This window comes from Monodelphis domestica, chromosome 2, assembly GCF_027887165.1.
Source record: "Monodelphis domestica isolate mMonDom1 chromosome 2, mMonDom1.pri, whole genome shotgun sequence".
Taxonomy (NCBI): domain Eukaryota; kingdom Metazoa; phylum Chordata; class Mammalia; order Didelphimorphia; family Didelphidae; genus Monodelphis; species Monodelphis domestica.
Window position 1 is genome coordinate 505,095,195 of NC_077228.1, and position 19,779 is coordinate 505,114,973.

General features: G+C 39.7%; 2 protein-coding genes across 25 annotated transcripts in view; one reads left to right on the forward strand and one right to left on the reverse strand.

The window, feature by feature from the left end:
• NF1 (neurofibromin 1) overlaps nt 1-19,779 on the reverse strand; it is a 281,583-nt gene that overhangs the window by 61,855 nt on the left and 199,949 nt on the right. The window lies entirely within an intron of this gene.
• On the forward strand, nt 7,614-10,430 carry OMG (oligodendrocyte myelin glycoprotein). Of its 3 annotated transcripts, XM_056819493.1 has the most exons (3): nt 7,614-7,851; nt 8,244-8,317; nt 8,709-10,430. In XM_056819493.1, the coding sequence occupies exons 2-3, from the start codon at nt 8,294-8,296 to the stop codon at nt 10,047-10,049; spliced, it is 1,365 nt and encodes a 454-aa protein (XP_056675471.1). In that variant the 5' UTR covers nt 7,614-7,851; nt 8,244-8,293; the 3' UTR covers nt 10,050-10,430. The 3 variants fall into 3 exon arrangements, with proteins under 3 accessions (XP_056675471.1, XP_056675473.1, XP_056675472.1); XM_056819495.1 differs by lacking the exon at nt 8,244-8,317 and having other exon boundaries at nt 7,617-7,851; XM_056819494.1 differs by lacking the exon at nt 7,614-7,851 and having other exon boundaries at nt 8,123-8,317.

Here is a 19,779-nt window from a genome sequence, read left to right on the forward strand (position 1 = left end):
TACTGAGTTAAAACAATGTTAAAAATGCAGTCAAGCTCCACCAAAATGCTCTGTCTCATGTCATTGGGAAAACACTTGGGTCCTTCTGGCAAAACAAAAACAAAAAATAGCTGTCTAACTTTTCAACATACATGGATCATCTGACCAAATCATTAATGCCTTTCAAAAATCTCAGGATATGGTCATAATTTGGGTCATTTCCTAAGGATGGCAAGTAACTCGATAGAGGACAACCCTTGCAGTAAGTGCTTTGTAGGCTGGCCCTCCAAGTACTGGCGGGCCACTTACTAGCTAGCTCAGGGGGCTCCTAGAACCTGTAAATTTACCAACACTTGTCCTGACCTCACACAGTGGTTGGCTATGAGGAAAACATTTGGTAACCCTAACAATTCTACAGAAACGAAAAGTTATTGGTGTCATTCCATCTTATGGGTACTTCCCATAAGAGTCTATTGACTCCAGCCACATAAACATCTCCAGGCTGTTCAAATTTGAGTCATAATGTTCTGTTTCATGTACAGTATAGGAGCAATTTGGAAAGAATCATGACCACACTCAGGTCCTATTTTCTTTTCCAACCTGTGGCAGATGAACAACAGACCATCACAAACTAAGTCATGTTATCAGCAGTAGTCATGAATGGGTATTTTGTTTCAATTTCTTAATTAGGTGAGTAGTCAGTTTATTAACAAATTGATGCAAAGTTAGCTAGTAATAAGTCCTAAGGTGGCAAACACTTTGGGTCAAGGATTGGACTAAGTGAATTGTTTTGTTCTAAAGGAAAATCTACCTTCATATTAGAAAGATCATCTAAAGTTTATTTCCACAAAATGCCCCCCCCCCCCCACATCATCAAAAAAACATTTGCTGTTCTTAGTGGTTACTCTCATCAATGATTTTTTTTCCTCAAAATTTCAGCAACATCTGCTTCTGTGATGGAAGTCTCCCAGTCACTTTAATGCTACACAAGTCATCACTGCCTTTCAATCTTGCTGAATTTTGGTTCTATTTTGGGTGAAGCTGGAAGGCTCAAGTGGATTGAGTCAGGCCCAGAGATGGGAGGTCCTGGGTTCAAATCTGACCTCAGACACTTCTGAGCTGTGTGACCCTGGGCAAGTCACTTAACCCCCATTGCCTAGCCCTTACCACTCTTCTGTCTTAGAACCAAGATGGAAGGTAAGGGTTTAAAAAAAATGTCAATTTTAGGTTTTCCATCTCTCCTACATCTTATTTTCATTTCAAATCCTCAGTCTGGCCATCAATATGAGTAATCATAGTAGTCAACAGTATTGTAGGTGGGATTTTTCACTGACTATATTAAAAATCTTTATATTTTAGATCTGTATTACTGAATTCAATTAGCTTAAAAGTAATCGAAGGAATAAACAAATTTCTCTGTAAGGTATCCAAGGAGAAAAAAAGCTCTCAACCATTTGTTTCTGGATCTATCTTAATACTTAAGCTTTAGATCTCCTAATTTTACACATAAGCTAGTTGTTTTTTTGTTTTTCCTTTTGCATATATGATATCTCATTTACTTCTCCCTTTTTCCTAGTAATTTAGGACAGATAAGGGACAGAGCATAATTGCAATATAAATTCTGAGTGGTAAAGGTAGGAGCTGGTGCTGGCTTTTGTAAGATTGAGACTTCTATCCTGGTAAAACTAGATTTGGTGAAGGAAATTTTTATAAGAATTCATAGCCAAAAAGAGGGGAAAAAAGTTTTATTCTTGCTGCGGCCATTCCTCCCCCCCACCCCCCAAGCCCAATAGAGGAGGGGATCAGCCAAAGCAAAAGTATTTGTTCAAATCAGCAGAATGAATGGAAAACCCAGAGAAACAAAATTAGAGATGCAAGATCCACAGGATAAAGTTTATTTTAGTAACATGGCAAAAAGGAGATGATTCAAGTACCACATGACTAGAAGATGAATCAACATGACAACCAGCGGGCAGGCTGTTCCCAGGGGTCTAAATTAGATTTGAGCCACAGCACAGAAGATCTGAATCCTCCAGCAAACTAAGTGAGGCTGGCCTATACAGTCATGACTTATCAACCCTACCTTTACAATCTCTTTCAATCCCACCCTTTCTATTCACTTCTGCAGACACCATACCATGCTAGTTTAGGTGCTCATTGTTTCCTGTGTAGGCTTTTCCTCACTTGCTTCCTTGCTTCAGTTATCTCTTCTTTAGCTCATCCTCTGCATTACTGTCAGTAACATTTCTAAAACACAGATCTGGCTTTGTTATTGCCCTGCTTGAAAAGCTCCATTGGCTCCCCATTTCCTCTGGGGTCTAGTACCAACTCCCATGCCTGGCATTCCAGACCCTTCAACTCCTGGTTTAAGCCTTCCTTTCCTTCATGTCCCAACAGGTTGTCCATCCTTGGTGCCTGGAATACCTCTTTGCTCCTTTTCCTGGCAGCCTCTCTTATCTCAGCCATTTCTACTGCTCAGAAGCCCCAATGCCCTTCCACGTTCAGCTCACCTGCTACTTCCCACAGGAGTCCTGTCTGAGCCCTCTCACTCCCCTGAGCTTCCAGGACCCACCATATAGACACATTGGATTTACTCTGCTAGATGTGTCTTGTTTTCCCTAAGAGAGACTAAGTACCTAATTGTCACAGGAACAATTTTCTTTTCTCTCTGTATGTATCCCCATTTCTTAATTAATTCAGGGCCCTGGAATAGAGTCACATTTAATAAATGCTTGTTCATTAACTGAACTATATACCAAATGATAATGTAGACATCTGTGCTTTCATATAGAGTAGGCATGATTCATAGGAAAAATGAGGAACTTTCATTTCTTCTCCTGTCCAGGGAAATTCAACCTAGAGAAGAAAGGCTCAGATTCGGGCATTTTGATTTACTAACTTGAGCCAAGTCTCTTAACCTTTCTGGCTTCAGTTTCTCATTGGTAACCATCACAGCACCGCATCAACCTGAGAGGCCTCTACAGATCTCTCCTTCCTCCACTCAGAGAACTGTTTTTTATTACAGAGAACTTAAAAAAGAAAGGAAGGAAGAATTAAGGAAGGAAGGATTAAGGAAGGAAGAAGGAAAAGGAAGGAAGGAAGGAAGGAAGGAAGGAAGGAAGGAAGGAAGGAAGGAAGGAAGGAAGGAAGGAAGGAAGGAAGGAAGGAAGGAGGAAGGAAGGAAGGAAGGGAAGGAAAAAGAAGAAGAAAGAAAGAAAGGAAAGAAAGAAAAGAAAGAAAGAAAGAAAGAAAGAAAGAAAGAAAGAAAGAAAGAAAGAAAGAAAGAAAAAGAAAAGAAAGAAAGAAAGAAAGAAGAAAGAAAGAAAGAAAGAAAGAAAGAAAGAAGAAGAAAGAAGGAAGGAAGAAGAAGAAGGAAGGAAGGAAGGAAGGAAGGAAGGAAGGAAGGAAGGAAGGAAGGAAGGAAGGAAGGAAGGAAGGAAGGAAGGAGGAAGGAAGGAAGGAAGGAAGGAAGGAAGGAAGGAAGGAAGGAAGGAAGAGGGAAAGAGGGAAAGAGGGAAAGAGGGAAAGAGGGAAAGAGGGAAAGAGGGAAAGAGGGAAGAGGGAAAGAGGAAAGAAAGAAAGAAAGAAAGAAAGAAAGAAAGAAAGAAAGAAAGAAAGAAAGAAAGAAAGAAAGAAAGAAAGAAAGAAAGAAAGAAAGAAAGAAAGAAAGAAAGAGAAAGAAAGAAAGAAAGAAAGAAAGAAAGAAAGAAAGAAAGAAAGAAGAAAGAAAGAAGAGAAAGAAAGAAAGGCGAAAAAGTGCAGTTCAGCAAAAACTAACCCTTACATCAAGTAAGTCTGACATTATATGCTGCCTTATCTGTCATCCCTGTATTTTAAGCTTTGGTCCAAAGGTCCAAGTTCTCCTCACAGACACCTTCCTTTCCTTTTCCTTCTGGGGTCTTCTTCAACTTCTACTCCCTCGTTCTCTCTGATCCTCCAAAAACCTTCCTTGGCTCTTTTATTTGTCTTTGATCATCCTCTTTCACTTTCAGAAGTAGAATATAAGCTACTCTCTAGACCTGAAGATTTTTCTCCTGCAAACTTCCCTCTATTATCTTCAAATTTCCCTCTCCAAGACAATCTCTGATTGACTTAACTAGCCCAGGCCTTCTGTGGAATAAGTCCATCTCTCTTCCCCTGTTCTTTCCCCGAACAACCTTCTTCCAAGATACACTGGTAACTGACACAACTATATGTGTGAGCCTCTGCCCAGTAGATAATATGAAGTTTTCAAATAAGAAATACAAACCATCCACAATCATTGCTAGATTTATACAGAGCTTTAAAGTGTGCAAAGGAGTTCACATCAGGCAGTCTGTAGTTAACAAACATTTATTAAATGTGATGGGCACTGGGAAAAGACCCAAAGGAAGACAAAACAAACAGACAAACAACCAGTCTCTGTCCTCAAGGAGCTCACCATCCTAACCAATTTTTTAAATATGCCTTTTTTTTCCTTCTGAGATATCTGCATTAGTTTAAAAACAAACTAAAAATGCCCTGGAAAATCACAGAACCACAGTTCGAAAGTAGTATGTTAAATACTGGATGCCCCCAAAGACTTGGTGCAGCTTTAAACTGCACTAAGCCTGAAACTACATTAAGATTTTTGGGGACACCTTCATTGAATATTATAGCAAGAAAAACTAGGTGCCTCTCTAGCATCTATATAGATATTTCTGAATGAAATATTTTTAGCAAATTACTTTGAAGCTAACATAATCAATTACCACTTAAAGAACTCTTAAGAGTCAGAAGACAGAGTATTTCATTCCAATCCTCTTTTGAGGGTGTCAATCAATAAAACAGTACTAATGTTACTGACTTGAAAACAGAGCTCCAGGAATATCCATTTTTTTACAACAGATGAATCAGCACAATTTCCTTTTGTTGAAAATGATACTCAAGAGCAACAAGCTGGTTCAAGTGGATACAGAACTAGGCCTAGAGAGGGAGGTCCTGGGTTCCAATCTGACCTCATATACTTCCTAGCTGTAAGACCCTGGGCAAGTCACTTAACCACCACTGTCTAGTCCTTACTGCTCTTCTGCCTTGGAACCAATACTTAGTATTGACTCTAAGAACGAAGGTAAGAGTTTAAAAAGAAACAACATTAAAAAAAAACAATTGCCTGCATCATTTATTTATTTTACATTTTTTATTTATTTTAGGGTACATTGTAAAAGTTTAGATTACATCTCATCTTTGCTGCAGCTAGAGTTCAAAACACTGGCTAGTGAAAAAAAGCTTAAGAATAGAGATGTTTTCCTCATTAAGTTGGCCTAGATAAGTATTGCCTACATATCAGATCACCTAATTATTAATGGCTGTTTAACGGAATGGTGGTCATGCTGCAAATCTCTACTTACAAAGCAAAGTGAAGTGAGAAGAACCATGAGGACAGTGTATATAATAGTAACAGAAATACTGAACAATGATCAACTGTGAAGGACTAAACCATTATCAGCAAAACAAGGTGCCAAGACAACTACAAAATATTCACAATAAAAAAAATGCTCTCCACAGCCAAAGAAGAAACTCTTGGAACCTGATTACAGATCAAAGCATGCCATCTTCCACTTTCTTTCCTCCATAAGATTTTAATTTTATGTATTCTGTCATGGCAGGAGCAGTTGTATAAAAGCACTGGTACCATCTATCAGAGGATTTACTGTTGGGGGTGGGGGGAAGAATCAGCATCACAAAATGTCACAACCCAATTGTCAGAAACGGTTTCTACATGTAATTTAAAAAAATTTAAGTTAAAAAAAAAAAGAAAAAATTTGTATTTATAATATCTGGTGGCTAATTTTGTGATTACCAACCTATGCTAACAAACAAGTTTAAGAGAAAACAAGTAGAAGCCATAAAACAGATCTCATGACAAAGCATCTATGGCAAATAGCATCAAGTATTCAGCTTCACAAATTTCATTTTTATCTGAAAGCTAAACCAAAGAGGAGTCAAATTTTTTTTTTTAGCTTTTAGGAAAAAAAAAGATAAAATAAAAAGCAGCATGGTCCTTTACCATACACTGCATGGTTCCTCAACATAAAATCAAGACAAATGAGCTCCTCTCTACAAGATGGAAGTATCCTCTAGAAAGGCTGTGATGAGGGGCTGAACATGTCCATTTTAACAAGTTATTTCATGAGCAGCAACATATGGTTGGGAGGAAATGAAAAACTCTCCCTCTGCCTCTGTCTATATATGTCTATACTATCCATCCATGATCCATCCACATATGCATCCTGGAGTTCATTCCTCTTCCCATGAATGTGAAGAAGAGTCTGAGACTACAATCAATAAGAGGGTAGCAGAGAAGACCAAGGAGCTCCTATGGAGATTCGTCCACTCATGTCTGAACCCAGTCAGCACTAAGAAAAGCTCCCAATTGCTTTTTCGATAACTAAATGTGAAGCAGATTGAAGAAAACAACCCACATTAGCTTTATTTTCTCCATAAAAGAAGAAAAAGAGGCGAAGCAGTATCTACCCTAACAGCTGATCTAAGTAAATATTCTCTATGTTCCAAAGGCCCATCACATCAAACAAAGACAAATCAAGGCTCCCCCAAATTCCGTGGCCATACATACAGCCAGGGATTGTTTTGTCTCCAAGACTGAAAGGTTACATGAATAGAGTCCAAGCTATTGAAACGTGCATTTTCCAAAATTCTGGTAACTTATCCCAAAGGGGTGGAACACTCACATGCTAGCAGGAGAGGGGAACTTCAAGGAAAAGCACAGTCCTTCTAAGTACTGGCAAATGTTTTACTGCCTATCCAGAAGACCTGCCCATCCAAAGGCAAATTCACAAGAAGCCATTTCAAAGAATTCTAGATTTAGAGCTGGAAGAGCTCTCAGAGCCTAACTAGTTTAATTGACCCATTTTACAGATAAAGAAACCAAGGGCCAGAGAGGACAAAGGACTTGTTCTATGTCATCCTAGAAGGAAGCAACAGAGACTGGATCTGTATCTAAGCATTCAAATTCAAAATCAAATGCAATTTTCACACTACCACATCTCTTCTATTTAGCAAATGCTTATTGTAATGGATTAAAAAAAACACAAATTCCATGCTTATCAGGACACAGGTGCTACTTGGGCTCTTCCTCAAATGTGGCTCAGACTGCTGAGAAACAATTAGCTTGGGACAACTAATTATTTTCTCCTTGTCTGGCACAAATTTCTCTAGTAGGGACCTCTTAAATTTGGAAGACTAGACTACTATAAAATTGTGTGTGTGTGTGTGTGTGTGTGTGTGTGTGTGTGTGTGTGTGTGTGTGTGTGTGTGTGTGTGTGAAATTAGAAGTGGATTGAAATTCATAAAGCAAATTAATGCCAGAGTCGCAGAGAACAAGGTCACATATCCTCAACCTAATTCAAGTGACATGCCTGAAGGAATGACAGGAACATCCAGACAAATTGATTTTCCCAATGAACTATTACATGAAGAAGAAACCCTACATCCTCAAAGGGGCAAATGCATGAAAAACAGTCCACCTAACTGCACTCCCAGAAGGGTTCCAGGCCAGGGTTCCAGGGTCAGAGCCCTCGAGCCCCCCAGCCCCCGCCAGCCAGCCTGCCTACCCCTAGGTAGGTTGAGCTCTGGTGAGGATGCAGCCTTGCAATCCATCGGAGTCAGCACCAGTGACAGTTCTGCAGTCCTCCAATGTGGTGCTGATCAGGTGTTGTCAGAGCCTGGCTCAGCTCACAGCGCCACAATGCAGCTGAGCAGGCTGAGCGGGGGAGCACAAGCCTCAGAGTCCTGCACACAGGCTGTCCCTGCTCTCCAGAACCCAGCGGGCGACCTTTGAGCTCCAGCCTTTCAGAGAGATGATGTGCTGAGGGGAAGACAACCCTATCTGTGGTAAGCTGATCTTTAAAGATGGGAAAGCTGGAGAGATGGAGAGATTTCAGGTTCCTTTTCCATGGGTTGCCGGAGTCGAAGATAGAGTCTTTGGTAGGGAGTGCATGCACCAAAAATTTGCTGCAGTGACAGTTGAAAAATGTTGTTCCAATGTTCATTTATTTTGTAAAAAATGCTTTTCCTGTGAAAACTAACACTAGAATATACAGGAAAACAACATCATGCAAGATGATGTGTGGGGCTGGTGGTGGTGGGGGTGTTATATTGGATCTGGGTTTTAAATGTCTAAAATGTTTCATAAAAAGCAGGTATTCCTTTCAAATAAACAAAGCTATATTCTACAGTAAATGCTTTCTTAAAAATCTTAAAAACATTCTCTACCCCACACACAGACACATGTACGCGGCTGCTACCTTACTGCAGAGATTTTAAAAACAGATCTATGACAGCCATTTTTTCCATCTGGGTAAGAAAACATCAGAAAAGAGTATTTGCTTTGACTTAGGAGGCAGCATATAATGGTACGAAAATGCTTTTTTAGAACACAAGCTCTGAGAAGGCATATAAGGAAGAAAGGGGGTAAAAGAAGGGGTGGGGGTGGGGTGAGGTGGGGAAAATGCTGGAGGGATAGAAGGAAAGAAAGTCTCCCTCAACCAGACAGCCCCAACAGCAGGCTTAAGCATTTGGACTCTAAATGAAGGGGAGCTTTGTTAGTTTAATCACTGGAACAATTATCAAAGGAGTAAACAACAAAGACAGTTATTGATCATTTTGCCTAATGCTAAGAGACCATTACAGATTCCTCAACTGCCTTTGCATGCTGAAAGAGTATCATTTGGGTCTCTGTTTGTTTCCAGGCAAAGATGGAATATCAGATATTGAAAATGTCTCCCTGCCTGCTCGTCCTCCTGCTTCTCATCCCTGGTGTTCTGTGTATCTGTCCTCACCAATGTACATGCTCAGAAAAGCACAGGCGTGTGGACTGTTCAGGCAGAAACTTGACTCTCTTGCCACCTGGACTCCAAGAGAACATTGTTCACTTAAACCTGTCTTCTAACCTCTTTACTGATCTTCACAACCAACTCACTCAATACACCAACCTGAGGACCCTCGATGTGTCAAACAACATGCTGGAGCGGCTCCCTGAGCAGCTGCCCAGGTCACTCTGGGAAATGTATGCCACCAACAATGCCATCAAACTTCTTGACAAGTCGGATACTGCTTATCAATGGAACCTTCAGCGCCTTGATGTTTCTCAGAATATGCTGGAAAGGGTTGTTCTCATAAAAAATACCCTCAGCAGTCTCAAGTTTCTCAACCTTAGTAGTAACAAACTCTGGACAGTCCCAACTAACATGCCTTCCAACATAAAGATGGTGGACTTATCCAGCAATTCTCTGACACAAATTCTCCCAGGGACATTAGTAAAGCTGATAAATCTCACCCATCTTTACCTACACAACAATAAGTTCACGTACATTCCCGATCAAGCCTTTGACCAGCTATCTCAGCTGCAAGTAATAACTCTGTACAACAATCGATGGGCATGCGATGACAAACAAAATGTCACTTATTTACTGAAATGGGTATTGGAGACAACAGCAGAGGTGATTGGGTCTCCATGTTCAAATACTACAACACCCTGGCAGAATCACACCGAACAATCTACCCTTTCTGCAATTACCTCCAGCATGTTCACTGTCAGTAGCACACAGGCCACGGATGCCATTAGCTCCTTGGGTCTAGAAACTCAACACAAGGTGACCAAAATACCCAAACAATATCGAACAAGGGAGTCCACATTTAGTGCCACTCTGAGCAAAAGTGTAGTCCTTACAAGCACTGATAAGCCTTTGGTTCTCTACCCAGAAGACCTGCCCACGGGAAAGACAAATTCCCATGAGGTAGCAGCTGCAACACTGACCATTCATATCCAAAATGCAACGGTCTTAAACGGGAGCTTCAAGAGCTCAACAAAATCATCCACCACTCCCATGACCCTCAGCATCACTAGTGGTATGCCAAGCAGCTTCTCTGAAACAGCTCAACAAAGCACAACTCTTACCTTAAGGAGAGAGGAGACAACCACCAATGCTTTCAATACTCGCTTACTTTCCACAGCAAGTATTTGGAAAGTCCACGTGTCGCATGCCTTAATGATCAATATCATTGTAATAATGGTCATGCTGATTGGCTGAGGACCAGAATTTTATGAAATATAATGAAAATACTCCTCTCTCTGATGTATATTTGGAAAACATGCTCGTATCTAACCAGTGACTCAAATTATATAAAACCCCAGAAGGCCAGTCTTGCATTTTTGACTTTGATCTTAATGAAGTAACTTTTGTCCTAAATACAAGAAGTGCACAAATAATGTCTTGGTACTTTGCTGCTATTTTATTGTCTTAACTGAGTAAAATCTAACCTGTTAACTTTTTTTTTAATGAAACATTTATTTTGTATCTTAAGGCTTCATTTTCTTGCAAAAAACATAAAGCATCTGAACCTTTAATATGTATTTTATGTATGTTTTCATCATTAAACATCTTGAAAAGAAATAAAAAAGTCTATACTAATGCCTGTCTCTATTTCCTCCTTATGTCATTTTATGACCTAGAACATGAAACTGACCTAACCATTTCACTGAGCATCATTTCAGGTGTTGTGGGCAAAATTTGAAGAGTTCAATGAAAAACCCAAGTGTTTAAGTGGCTTGCCTCTAATGGAGTGATGGACTGGCCTCCCTCTGAATGGCGGTTTTTATTCCATCTTAGAGTCACCACTGCTTTATACCCCAATAATACCCTGCTTCTGAAGGACTCTTGGCTGCTTTAATCATGACCTAAAGGACAAAGGCCCTCATAAGAGTAAGAGTACAGTGGGCCTGGCATTTGACAGGAAGGAAGTTAAATGGCTCTGTTTTAAGCATCTGAGTATATAGGAGTGTACTTATAAAAGAACCCTGTATAGGAAAGCATTACCAGGTCTGAAATGCAATAGATGTTAAATATTTAACAAGATCCACTAGCCAGGTGGCAAAAATAAGTCTTGTGTACCACAGCAGGAACTGATTTTTGTTGGGGGGGAGGGGAGAGGGAGAGAAAGAGAGCTTTAAGAATAAACAATTGACAGTTTGTCCAATGTAGAGAGAATTAAAATGGGAAGGGGAGCATTTACAGCATTATAACAATTTCCAGAAAGGTAACTAGACTCATAGGCCATGCCTGACCTTAAACCAGATCTTATGGAGAATTTCTCCATAAAAGAAAAGGGCATCAATTAATTTAAACAAACACTTATTAAGCACTGATAACATGCAAGGCATTATTTAGAAACTTAGGGGACATTTATAACAAATAAGGGCCCTCAAATAGTTTACAATCTAATCTTGTAATTAGAAATTCTTGGGAATGGAAAATCAAATCACTTGTCAAACTATGACAGAGACAAACAGACTGAATTAAAATAGGGGACAGGAATACTAAAGAAGACAGGCTAAAATAATGTATTCAGAGTAATCTCTTGGTGGGTGATAGAATAGGTTTGTAAGTTGCAGATATCTCTGGCTGGAGGGGAGTTACATTACACTAATGAAATCAAGTCTCACCCCACCTGAAAGAGGAACATAAAAAGAAGGACAGATGGAAGGAAGGAGGGTAAGAAAGAAAAAAGAAAAAGGATGGCTTTCTTTCAAAAGTCCCTCTGACTCAATCTAGGATCCTAATAAGAGGAAGACATTTTCTTAGTCTTTGCTCAGTCTTAAATTCAAGCAAATGATCATAAGCTGAAAACAACTATTTAGTTTAATACAGACAGTACTGCAGAGAGAAAATGACAGGATACTTTCAAATATAGTATCCATCAACATCCCAAGAATAATCTGATGATCGTTTGTTAAGAAATGATACTTTTTGTATTTTGAATGGAAGGAGGCAGTGCTTGTCTTGTACTCTTAAATGTTGTGGCTTTTATACTATTATTTCTAAAAGTGAGCATAACACTGAGGAGCTTGTATAGAATCATACGTCCCCCATAACTCCCTTTTGGGGCTAAATTCTTTGAAAAGGATAACTCCATTTCTTTTCCTTACCCTCTTAATTCTCTCTTGTCTAGCTTTCCGCCTCTCCATTCAACCCAAACTGCTCTCTCTACAGAAACTAATGATCTCTTAATTGCCAAATCAAATGGCTTTTCCTTGGTTCTTATTTCTTTGCTATTGGTGACACTCTTCACTTGATACCCTCTTCTCCCTAGATTTTGTGAAACTACTCCCCCCAGCTCCTTTCCTGCTTCTTCTCAGTCACCTTTGCAAGATCTTTCTCTAGATTTTATTTGCTGCTGGTGGGTGCCCCCAGGGCTCTCTTTTCTCCTCCCTCTAGACTATTTTACTTGGTGATTTAATCCATGGATTCAATCACCTTGGCTAGACTGAGCTCTCAAATCTACCCTGGCAGCCCTAGCCCCTCTGCTAACTTCTAGGCTCCAACTGCTCATCAAACACCTTGACATCTTAAGCAGAATAGAACCCCAATGAACCCCTCACTTTTCTCCTCTTTGTTACTACTGTCTGGACCCCACCATCTTCCAGAGCATCAGTCTGGCCCCCTAGGTGTCAGCCTCAACGTCTCACCTTCTCTGACCACCACACACAAAATAGTCACATCCTTCCTGTTGATTATGCCTTTCACATCTCTATTGGCTGCATCTTTCTTTCCTCTGACACGACAACACGCCAGTGCAGGCCCCCCATCACCTCACTCCAGGATTTCTCCAAGCACCTGCTGATGGGTTCCCTAGACAGAGAGCAAGGCCTCTCCCCATTCTAATCCATTTTTTTTGACTGGCTGTCCAAATCTTTTAAAGAGCAGGTCTGGGGCTTGGAAGCACAGTGGATAGAAAGCCAGGCCTAGAGCCAGGAGGTCCTGGGTTCAAATTTGACCACAGACACTTCTTAGCTGCATGACCGTGGGCAAGTCACTTCTGCCTTGGGGCCTTGTATCAGTTCTAAAACAGAAGGTAAGAGTTAAAAAAAAAAGTACAGGTCTGATCAAACTATGTATCTCTCAAATCAATAAAATCCAGTGGTTCCTGATGGTCTCTGTCTGCCATCCACACCCTTCAAAGGTCTCTCTCAGTCTGCTCACACCTTATTCACCTTCACATACCCCAGGATTCAGGTCTATTGGTTTCCTTGCTAATGATTACAGGAAACTTCTCCTGACTCCAGGCATTTTCAGTGGCTGTTTGTCCCCAATACATGGAATTCTTTCCCTTTTCAGCTACCCTCCTGGCTGCCATGAAATACCAGCTCCAGTCCCATCTTCTACATGAAGCCTCTCCGGGGCTCCCTTTGGAGCCAGTGCCTTCCCTCTATGGATCATCTCCAATATATCCCATTAGATTGTGAGTGTGTCTTGAGAGCAAGGACTGCCTTTTGCCTTTCTTAGTATCCTCAGAGCTTTTCACACAGTAGGTGCTTAACATGTGCTTTCTCTTTCTATTGAACCTATCATCAAGAATGCTGGCACCTTCTAAGACTGATGTCAATGAATCTGTGTGTTTAGGAAAAGCAATGCATATACTCCACTGAACTAAACCCTGCTGTTAGCTTCAAGAGAAGAGAATAGGATGGATTGATTTTTAAAAGCCTAAACATGCCCATTAAGACTGGCCTCTATTAAACAAAGACCTTCTATTTGTTTTCATGATAAGCTCTCAGCTCTAGTCTACAAACATTTCTGGACCACTTAGTAAGTGGAAGGCATGATCCTGTAAGCAGAGGGGAATGTAAGAAGATACCGCCTTTTCCTTCAAGGAATTTGTGATCTAGGTAGAGCAGATGAAAGGACACGTCAGTCCAGCATCATGTGGGATATGTTCAGGTCAGCAAGAGAGATCTCAAAGAAGGTAATGGTCCTTGGAGTAAGGTAGGAAGAAGAGATTGAGTCAGCAAAGCCTATCATATTTAGGGGCCACAAGGTGCATCAGTGGTTAGAGAGCAAGGCCTGCAGATGGGAAGACCTGGGTTCAAATCTGACTTCAGATACTTCCTGGCTGTGTGACCCTGGGCAAGTCACTTAATTCCAATTCCTCATCCTTCACACTTTTGTACCTTGAAAGTATTGATTCTAAGACAGAAAGTAAGGGATGATAAAAAAAAGGTAATCATATTTGAGCTAGGTTTAGAATGACGAGCAGTCATTCCAGGAATGACTAAGATAATTATTCACATTTATGTAGCATCTTATAAATTAGTTTCTCAAACCCCTTCTCTCTGGATTACTGTGAAGACTGTTGTGAAATTATATACCTTTGGATTCTACTTTGTAGAAAGGGAACCAAGGCTCAGAGAGGCTAAATGCCTTGGGTTAAATAAAGGATGCTCTGCCAGTAAATGTCAAAGATGAGACTCAAATCTAGGTCTTCTGATTTCAACGTCAATGTGCTTGTCACTTCTGAACTGCAATGCATAGCAACTGAGAGCCTCTACAAACAGCTACTTGGATGTGATGCTTCTTTAAATTCTACTCATTCCTGCTTCCCTCTTTCTCATCTTGAGCCCCTTTTTTCACCCAAAATACCTAGGATTTTTCTCTAAATGCTTTGCCATTAGTAGAGTCTAAGGTAGGACTAAACATTAATTAGTCCCTCCCTTTCCTCCAAGGCTAAGGCATCTTCTTATCTCACACCACATAGTTTACAAAGCTTCTCCTACGGAGTTCTACAGGGACTCCAAAAGCATTTATTCTGAGTCAGCTATGTGCCAGATCTCATGTTACCCAATGGGCATTCAAATATTCAGAATGGAATAATCTGTTTCCAAAGAGCATGATCATATTATACCGAGGGAAACAAAACCATGTAAAGAGCTTCACAGAGGCAAATAAATACCATGTAAGGCATCAGTACCTGTGGAGGATGAGGAAAGATTTCAGGTGGGAAATGGTGCTGAGCTGCATCTTCTCAGAAAAAATATGGATTCAATTAAAAAAATGGATTCAATGAGGTCAAAGTTGAGGAGGGAGCATATTCCAGGGTTCTAAGAAGAATGTACTGTACAAAAGCAAGGACCTGAGTTCTATGGATAAGGAACAGGTTGGATTGGATGGCTAGGTTATAGAGTATAAGAAGGGAAATAATAGATAATGAAGGTGGAAAAAAAAAGTTTGAGGCCAGCCTGTAAAGGACTCATTTAGATAATTCAGGAAGCTTGGGATTCATCCATTAATACTTTATAGACTTCTTAAGCTGGCCATAAGCTTTGCCAAATGACTTTTTCTTTGAATACTCTGGCATTCCACAAAGCATTCTTCAGTTGAAAGTCAAAGGATATAAACAGACAGTTCTCAGATGAAGAAATTAAAACTATCTATAGCTATATGAAGAAATGCTCCAAATCACTACTAATTAGAGAAATGCATATCAAGACAACTCTGAGATACCAGAAGTGGCTAATATGAACAAAAAGAAAAAAGGTAACTACTGGAGGGGATGTGTGAAAATTGGGACAGTTATTCACTGCTGATGGAAATGTGAACTGATACAATTGATCTGGAGAACAATATAGTACCACACCCAAAGGATCATATAACTATTCATACCCTTTGACCTACCAATACCTCTGCTGGGTCTGTATGCTAAAGAGATCAGAGATAGGGGGAAAGGACCTACCTCTACTAAAATATTTTAGCAGCTCTTTTTGTAGTGGTGAAGAAATGAAAATTGAGGGAATGCCCACCAATTGGAGAATGTCTAAACAAGCTGTGAGATATGGCTGGAATGGAATACTTTTGAGCCACAAGAAATGACAAACAGAAGGAGATCAGAAAAACCTGGAATGATTTAGATGAACTGATAAGAAGTGAAGTTAGGAGAACAGAATATACAGAGTAACAGAAATACTGTACAATAATCAACTGTGAAGGACTAAACTATTATCAGCAAACAAGGTTCCAAGATAATTCCAGGTAATCCATGATAACACATGGTACCCACTATACTTTTAATTATATTTAAATTTAAAAGGGTTTGTATAAAAAAAGTACAATCAAGATTGGAAGGAAACCAGAAAGCGAGGTGAAAAATTTTGTATCAAAGACCTTTGATAAAAGACTTAGTTCTCTATATATTTGAAAAATTAAATCAAATTTATAAAAATAAGTCGTTCTCAAATTGATAAATGGTTTAAGAACATGAACAGGCAATTTTCTGCTGAAGAAATCAAAGCCATCTATAATCATTTGAAAAAATGTTCTAAGTCACTCTTGATTAGAGAAATGCGAATGAAAACAGCTCTGAGGCAACACCTCATACCTATCAGATTGGTGAACATGACAGAAAAAGAAAATGACAAATACTGGTGGAGATGTGGAAAAATTGGGACACTAATACATTGCTGATGAAATTGAGATCTGATCCAACCATTCTGGAGAGCAATTTGGAACTATTCCCAAACGACTCTAAAACTGTATATATCTTTTGATCATCAATACAATTAATAGGTCTGTATCTCAAGGAGATCCAAGACAATCCTAGAGACTGAAGGTGAAAAATGTCATCTGCCCTCTGAAAAAGAAATGATGGAGTCTGAATGCAAAATGAAATAGACTATACTTAATTTCTTTTTTTCTCTTTTTTTGAGATCTTTTTTTCACATGTTTTATATGATCACACATCCAAAATCTATATCAGATAGTTTACTATCTCAGAAAAGGGGCAGGGCAGGGCAAGTAAGAGAAGAAGGGAGGGAACCTGGAACTCAAAACTTTAAAAAAAAGTTTAAAAATTGTTTTTACTTGTAATAAGGGAAATATTAGTAAAAATAAAAGAAAAATGATATCCACAGCCAAAGAAAGAATTGTTGGAGTGTAACTGCAGATTAAAGCAAGCCAACTTTTGCTTTATTTCCATCATGAGTTTTTTATTGTGTGGTATGATATGTGTCTTCTTCCATGGCATGAGGAATATGGAAATATATATTGTATGACAGCACTGGTATAACCTATATCAGACTATTTACTGCCTCAGGGAAAGGAAAGAGAATCTAAATCATAAAATGTCAGATAACAATTGTCAAAAATTTTTTCTGCATGTAATTGAAAAAAAAATTTTAAGTTAGGGGAAAAAAATTAGGCTATTCCAGGATTCCTTATCCTACACAATAGTACAACACAGATGATGACAAAACAGGTTAGGTTTTTGTTCCAAGGAAAAGTTTTCTGTCATTAAGAGTTATGCAAAGCTCCCAAAAGGCAATCCAGTTATCTGCCATTGAGCTGAAATCTGAAATGAAATCTTACAAGTTGTTGAGCTGTCTCAGGCAAGTCCAGCTCTTCATGACCCTATTTGGGGTTTTGTTGGCAGAGATCCTGGAATGGTTTGCTATTTTGGTCCACAGTCCATTTGACAGATGAGGAAACTGAAGCAAACAGGATTAAGTGACTTACTCGAGGTCACACAGCTAGGAAGTATCTGAGGTTGGATTTGATCTATCCACTGTACCACTGAGCTGCACAGTCATAATAACACTTTAAAAAAGATTCGAAAAGAGCTGAGGAGCTTTATAGACGTGTTTATTCCTTCCATCAGTCCATAATGGATGCCCTCTCTATGCCATAGTTTTGGGTGTTCATTATCTGCTATGGGCAAAAAATATATACCACCTGCTTGAAGGCAGTGCATAGGGCCTGGACACTTCAATGTTCTAGCAATAAACTCCTTCAAGCTGACTTATGGAACTCTGCTCCTCTGACCCGCCAGAGCTTTCTTCCAATTCTCTGTCTTTCTCTCTCGCTCTGTCTCTTTTTCTCTGCCTTGATATATAGTCAAAGAAACCAAAGGCAATCCCTGGCACCATTACATTAGGGGGCGCTAGTGACTTTGTCTCTAACCCATGCTCTATTATACAAGTGCTCTTTTCCTAGTTTAGGAATTTTAAAAAGAAAGTGTTTTTAGGGTTTTTTGTTTTATATTGAGTAAGGTCAAAATAGTCAAAAGGGATACCGAAAAGAATTTGCTCCTGTAATTTGGCCTGGCAGGTTCCCATCATTCTTAAACCATCTAAACTTGTCTTGCCAGGCCAATTCAGTGTACCCTGAGGTTTAGAGCCTTACTGGCTCTAAACTGATCAACTCCCTTCACACTGACGTAGCTATGACTAAATGATGGGATTGAGATTATTCTTTTCATCAGCTGTCTCAAATTTTAGAAGTGTATAAGCAATCCGGAAAAGGCATCACGATTTATTCTTTGATAAGCCTAACTATCAGCACAAGGCCAACCTCCCTGCAGGTATCTGGCTTAGACAGTTGTAAAGGAGAGGGTGGGAGGAGGTGTTCTGTCCCTATTAATCCTGAAGAAATAGATGGGAAAAGGTTGTATGGAAATAAAACTGACCACCAAGGCAAGATGCTCTGGAGGCTGCTGGTTCTGTCCAAGTTTTTTTTAAACCCTTACCTTCCGTCTTGAATCAATACTGTGTATTGGCTCCAAGGCAGAAGAGCGGTCAGGGCTAGGCAATGGGGGGTCAAATGACTTGCCCAGGGTCACACAGCTGGGAAGTGTCTGAGGCCAAATTTGAATCCAGGACCTCCCATCTCTCAATCCACTGAGCCACCCAGCTTCCCCCTCCAAGTTTTTTGAAAGTGCTCTCTTTCTTTATAAAGCCATTCCCACAGCTCAAAAGGAAGAAAGACTTAAAAAGAATAAAGAAAAGAGACTACAGAAAGGAATACAAGGGGCAAAGTGAGGCTAAAGGTTTCCATTTTTAATCACAGAAGCAGCAAATTATCATGCTTAAATCACACAGGAAACCAACTCCTGCAGTGTGGTGTTACCTCTGGAGAGTCTGCAGGGAAAGGCCATCTCCTTCCTGACAGAGACCTTTCAGGAAAGAAATTCTTAAGAAAAAGTGTTTCAGGAATGGAAAAAAAAACACGGTGTGGCTGAGTGCTAATTTGTCAGGCAAATTAGTTTGTCTGACACAATGAAAGGTGTAATCTAATTGAAGCCTAAGAGAAAACAACTTTACAGAATAGCACTTTGCAAAAAGGTCAAAACAGACAAACTCTAATATACTAGAGTCGATCAAGAAATATGGTGGGGTGTGTGTGTTGGGGGCGGGGTGTGTATACACGTACAGCTTCACAGATGTATCTGTGCATCACCTACACACACATGCACATGCGTGTAGCACATTCATCCTTCCTCAACTCTCCAGTCCAAGCTGAACTAGTTGTCCTCTACAATCCAAAGAATTGTTATTTATTCTTTGAAATAAGCAAATCAAGATGCTCCTGACGATTCTTGGGCAGCATTGTAGGACAGTGGATCGAGTGCAGGACCTGGAGTTGGAAAGACTCATCTTCCTGAGTTCAAATCTGACCTCAGACACTCACTAACTGCACGACCCTAGGCAAGTCATTTAACCTTGTTTGCTTCAATTCCTAATCTGTCAAATGAGCTGGAAAAGATCTTGGAAAACCACACTATTATCTATGTCAAGAAAGCCCCAGATGGAGTCACAAAGAGGTGGGCACTACTGAAAAACAAGCAAACAACAAAAGTAGATTCCTGGGTAACAGCTGAAATATAAAATTGAATATAAGGTCTGAGCTTTGGGAAGAACACAGCTCCTTTGAGAACTTAAAACTTTCTGGGATTATTCAAATACAAATAGTCTAATGGATGCAGAGTAAAGGCTGTAGATTACGGAAAAAGTAATTAAAAGGGTTATTAAGGCATTTAAGAGGCACAGAAAACAACAGAAAGAGGGTCAAAAGAAAACACAGACAAGCAGGGTAGCTTTGGAACTAATGAGAAACTTGTATTCAGAAACAGGATCTTGTAACAGAGATTCATGGTCTCACAGATGATGATCTTCTTCTGTTCATACTTGTACATGAATGTACTCACATTTATTCATGT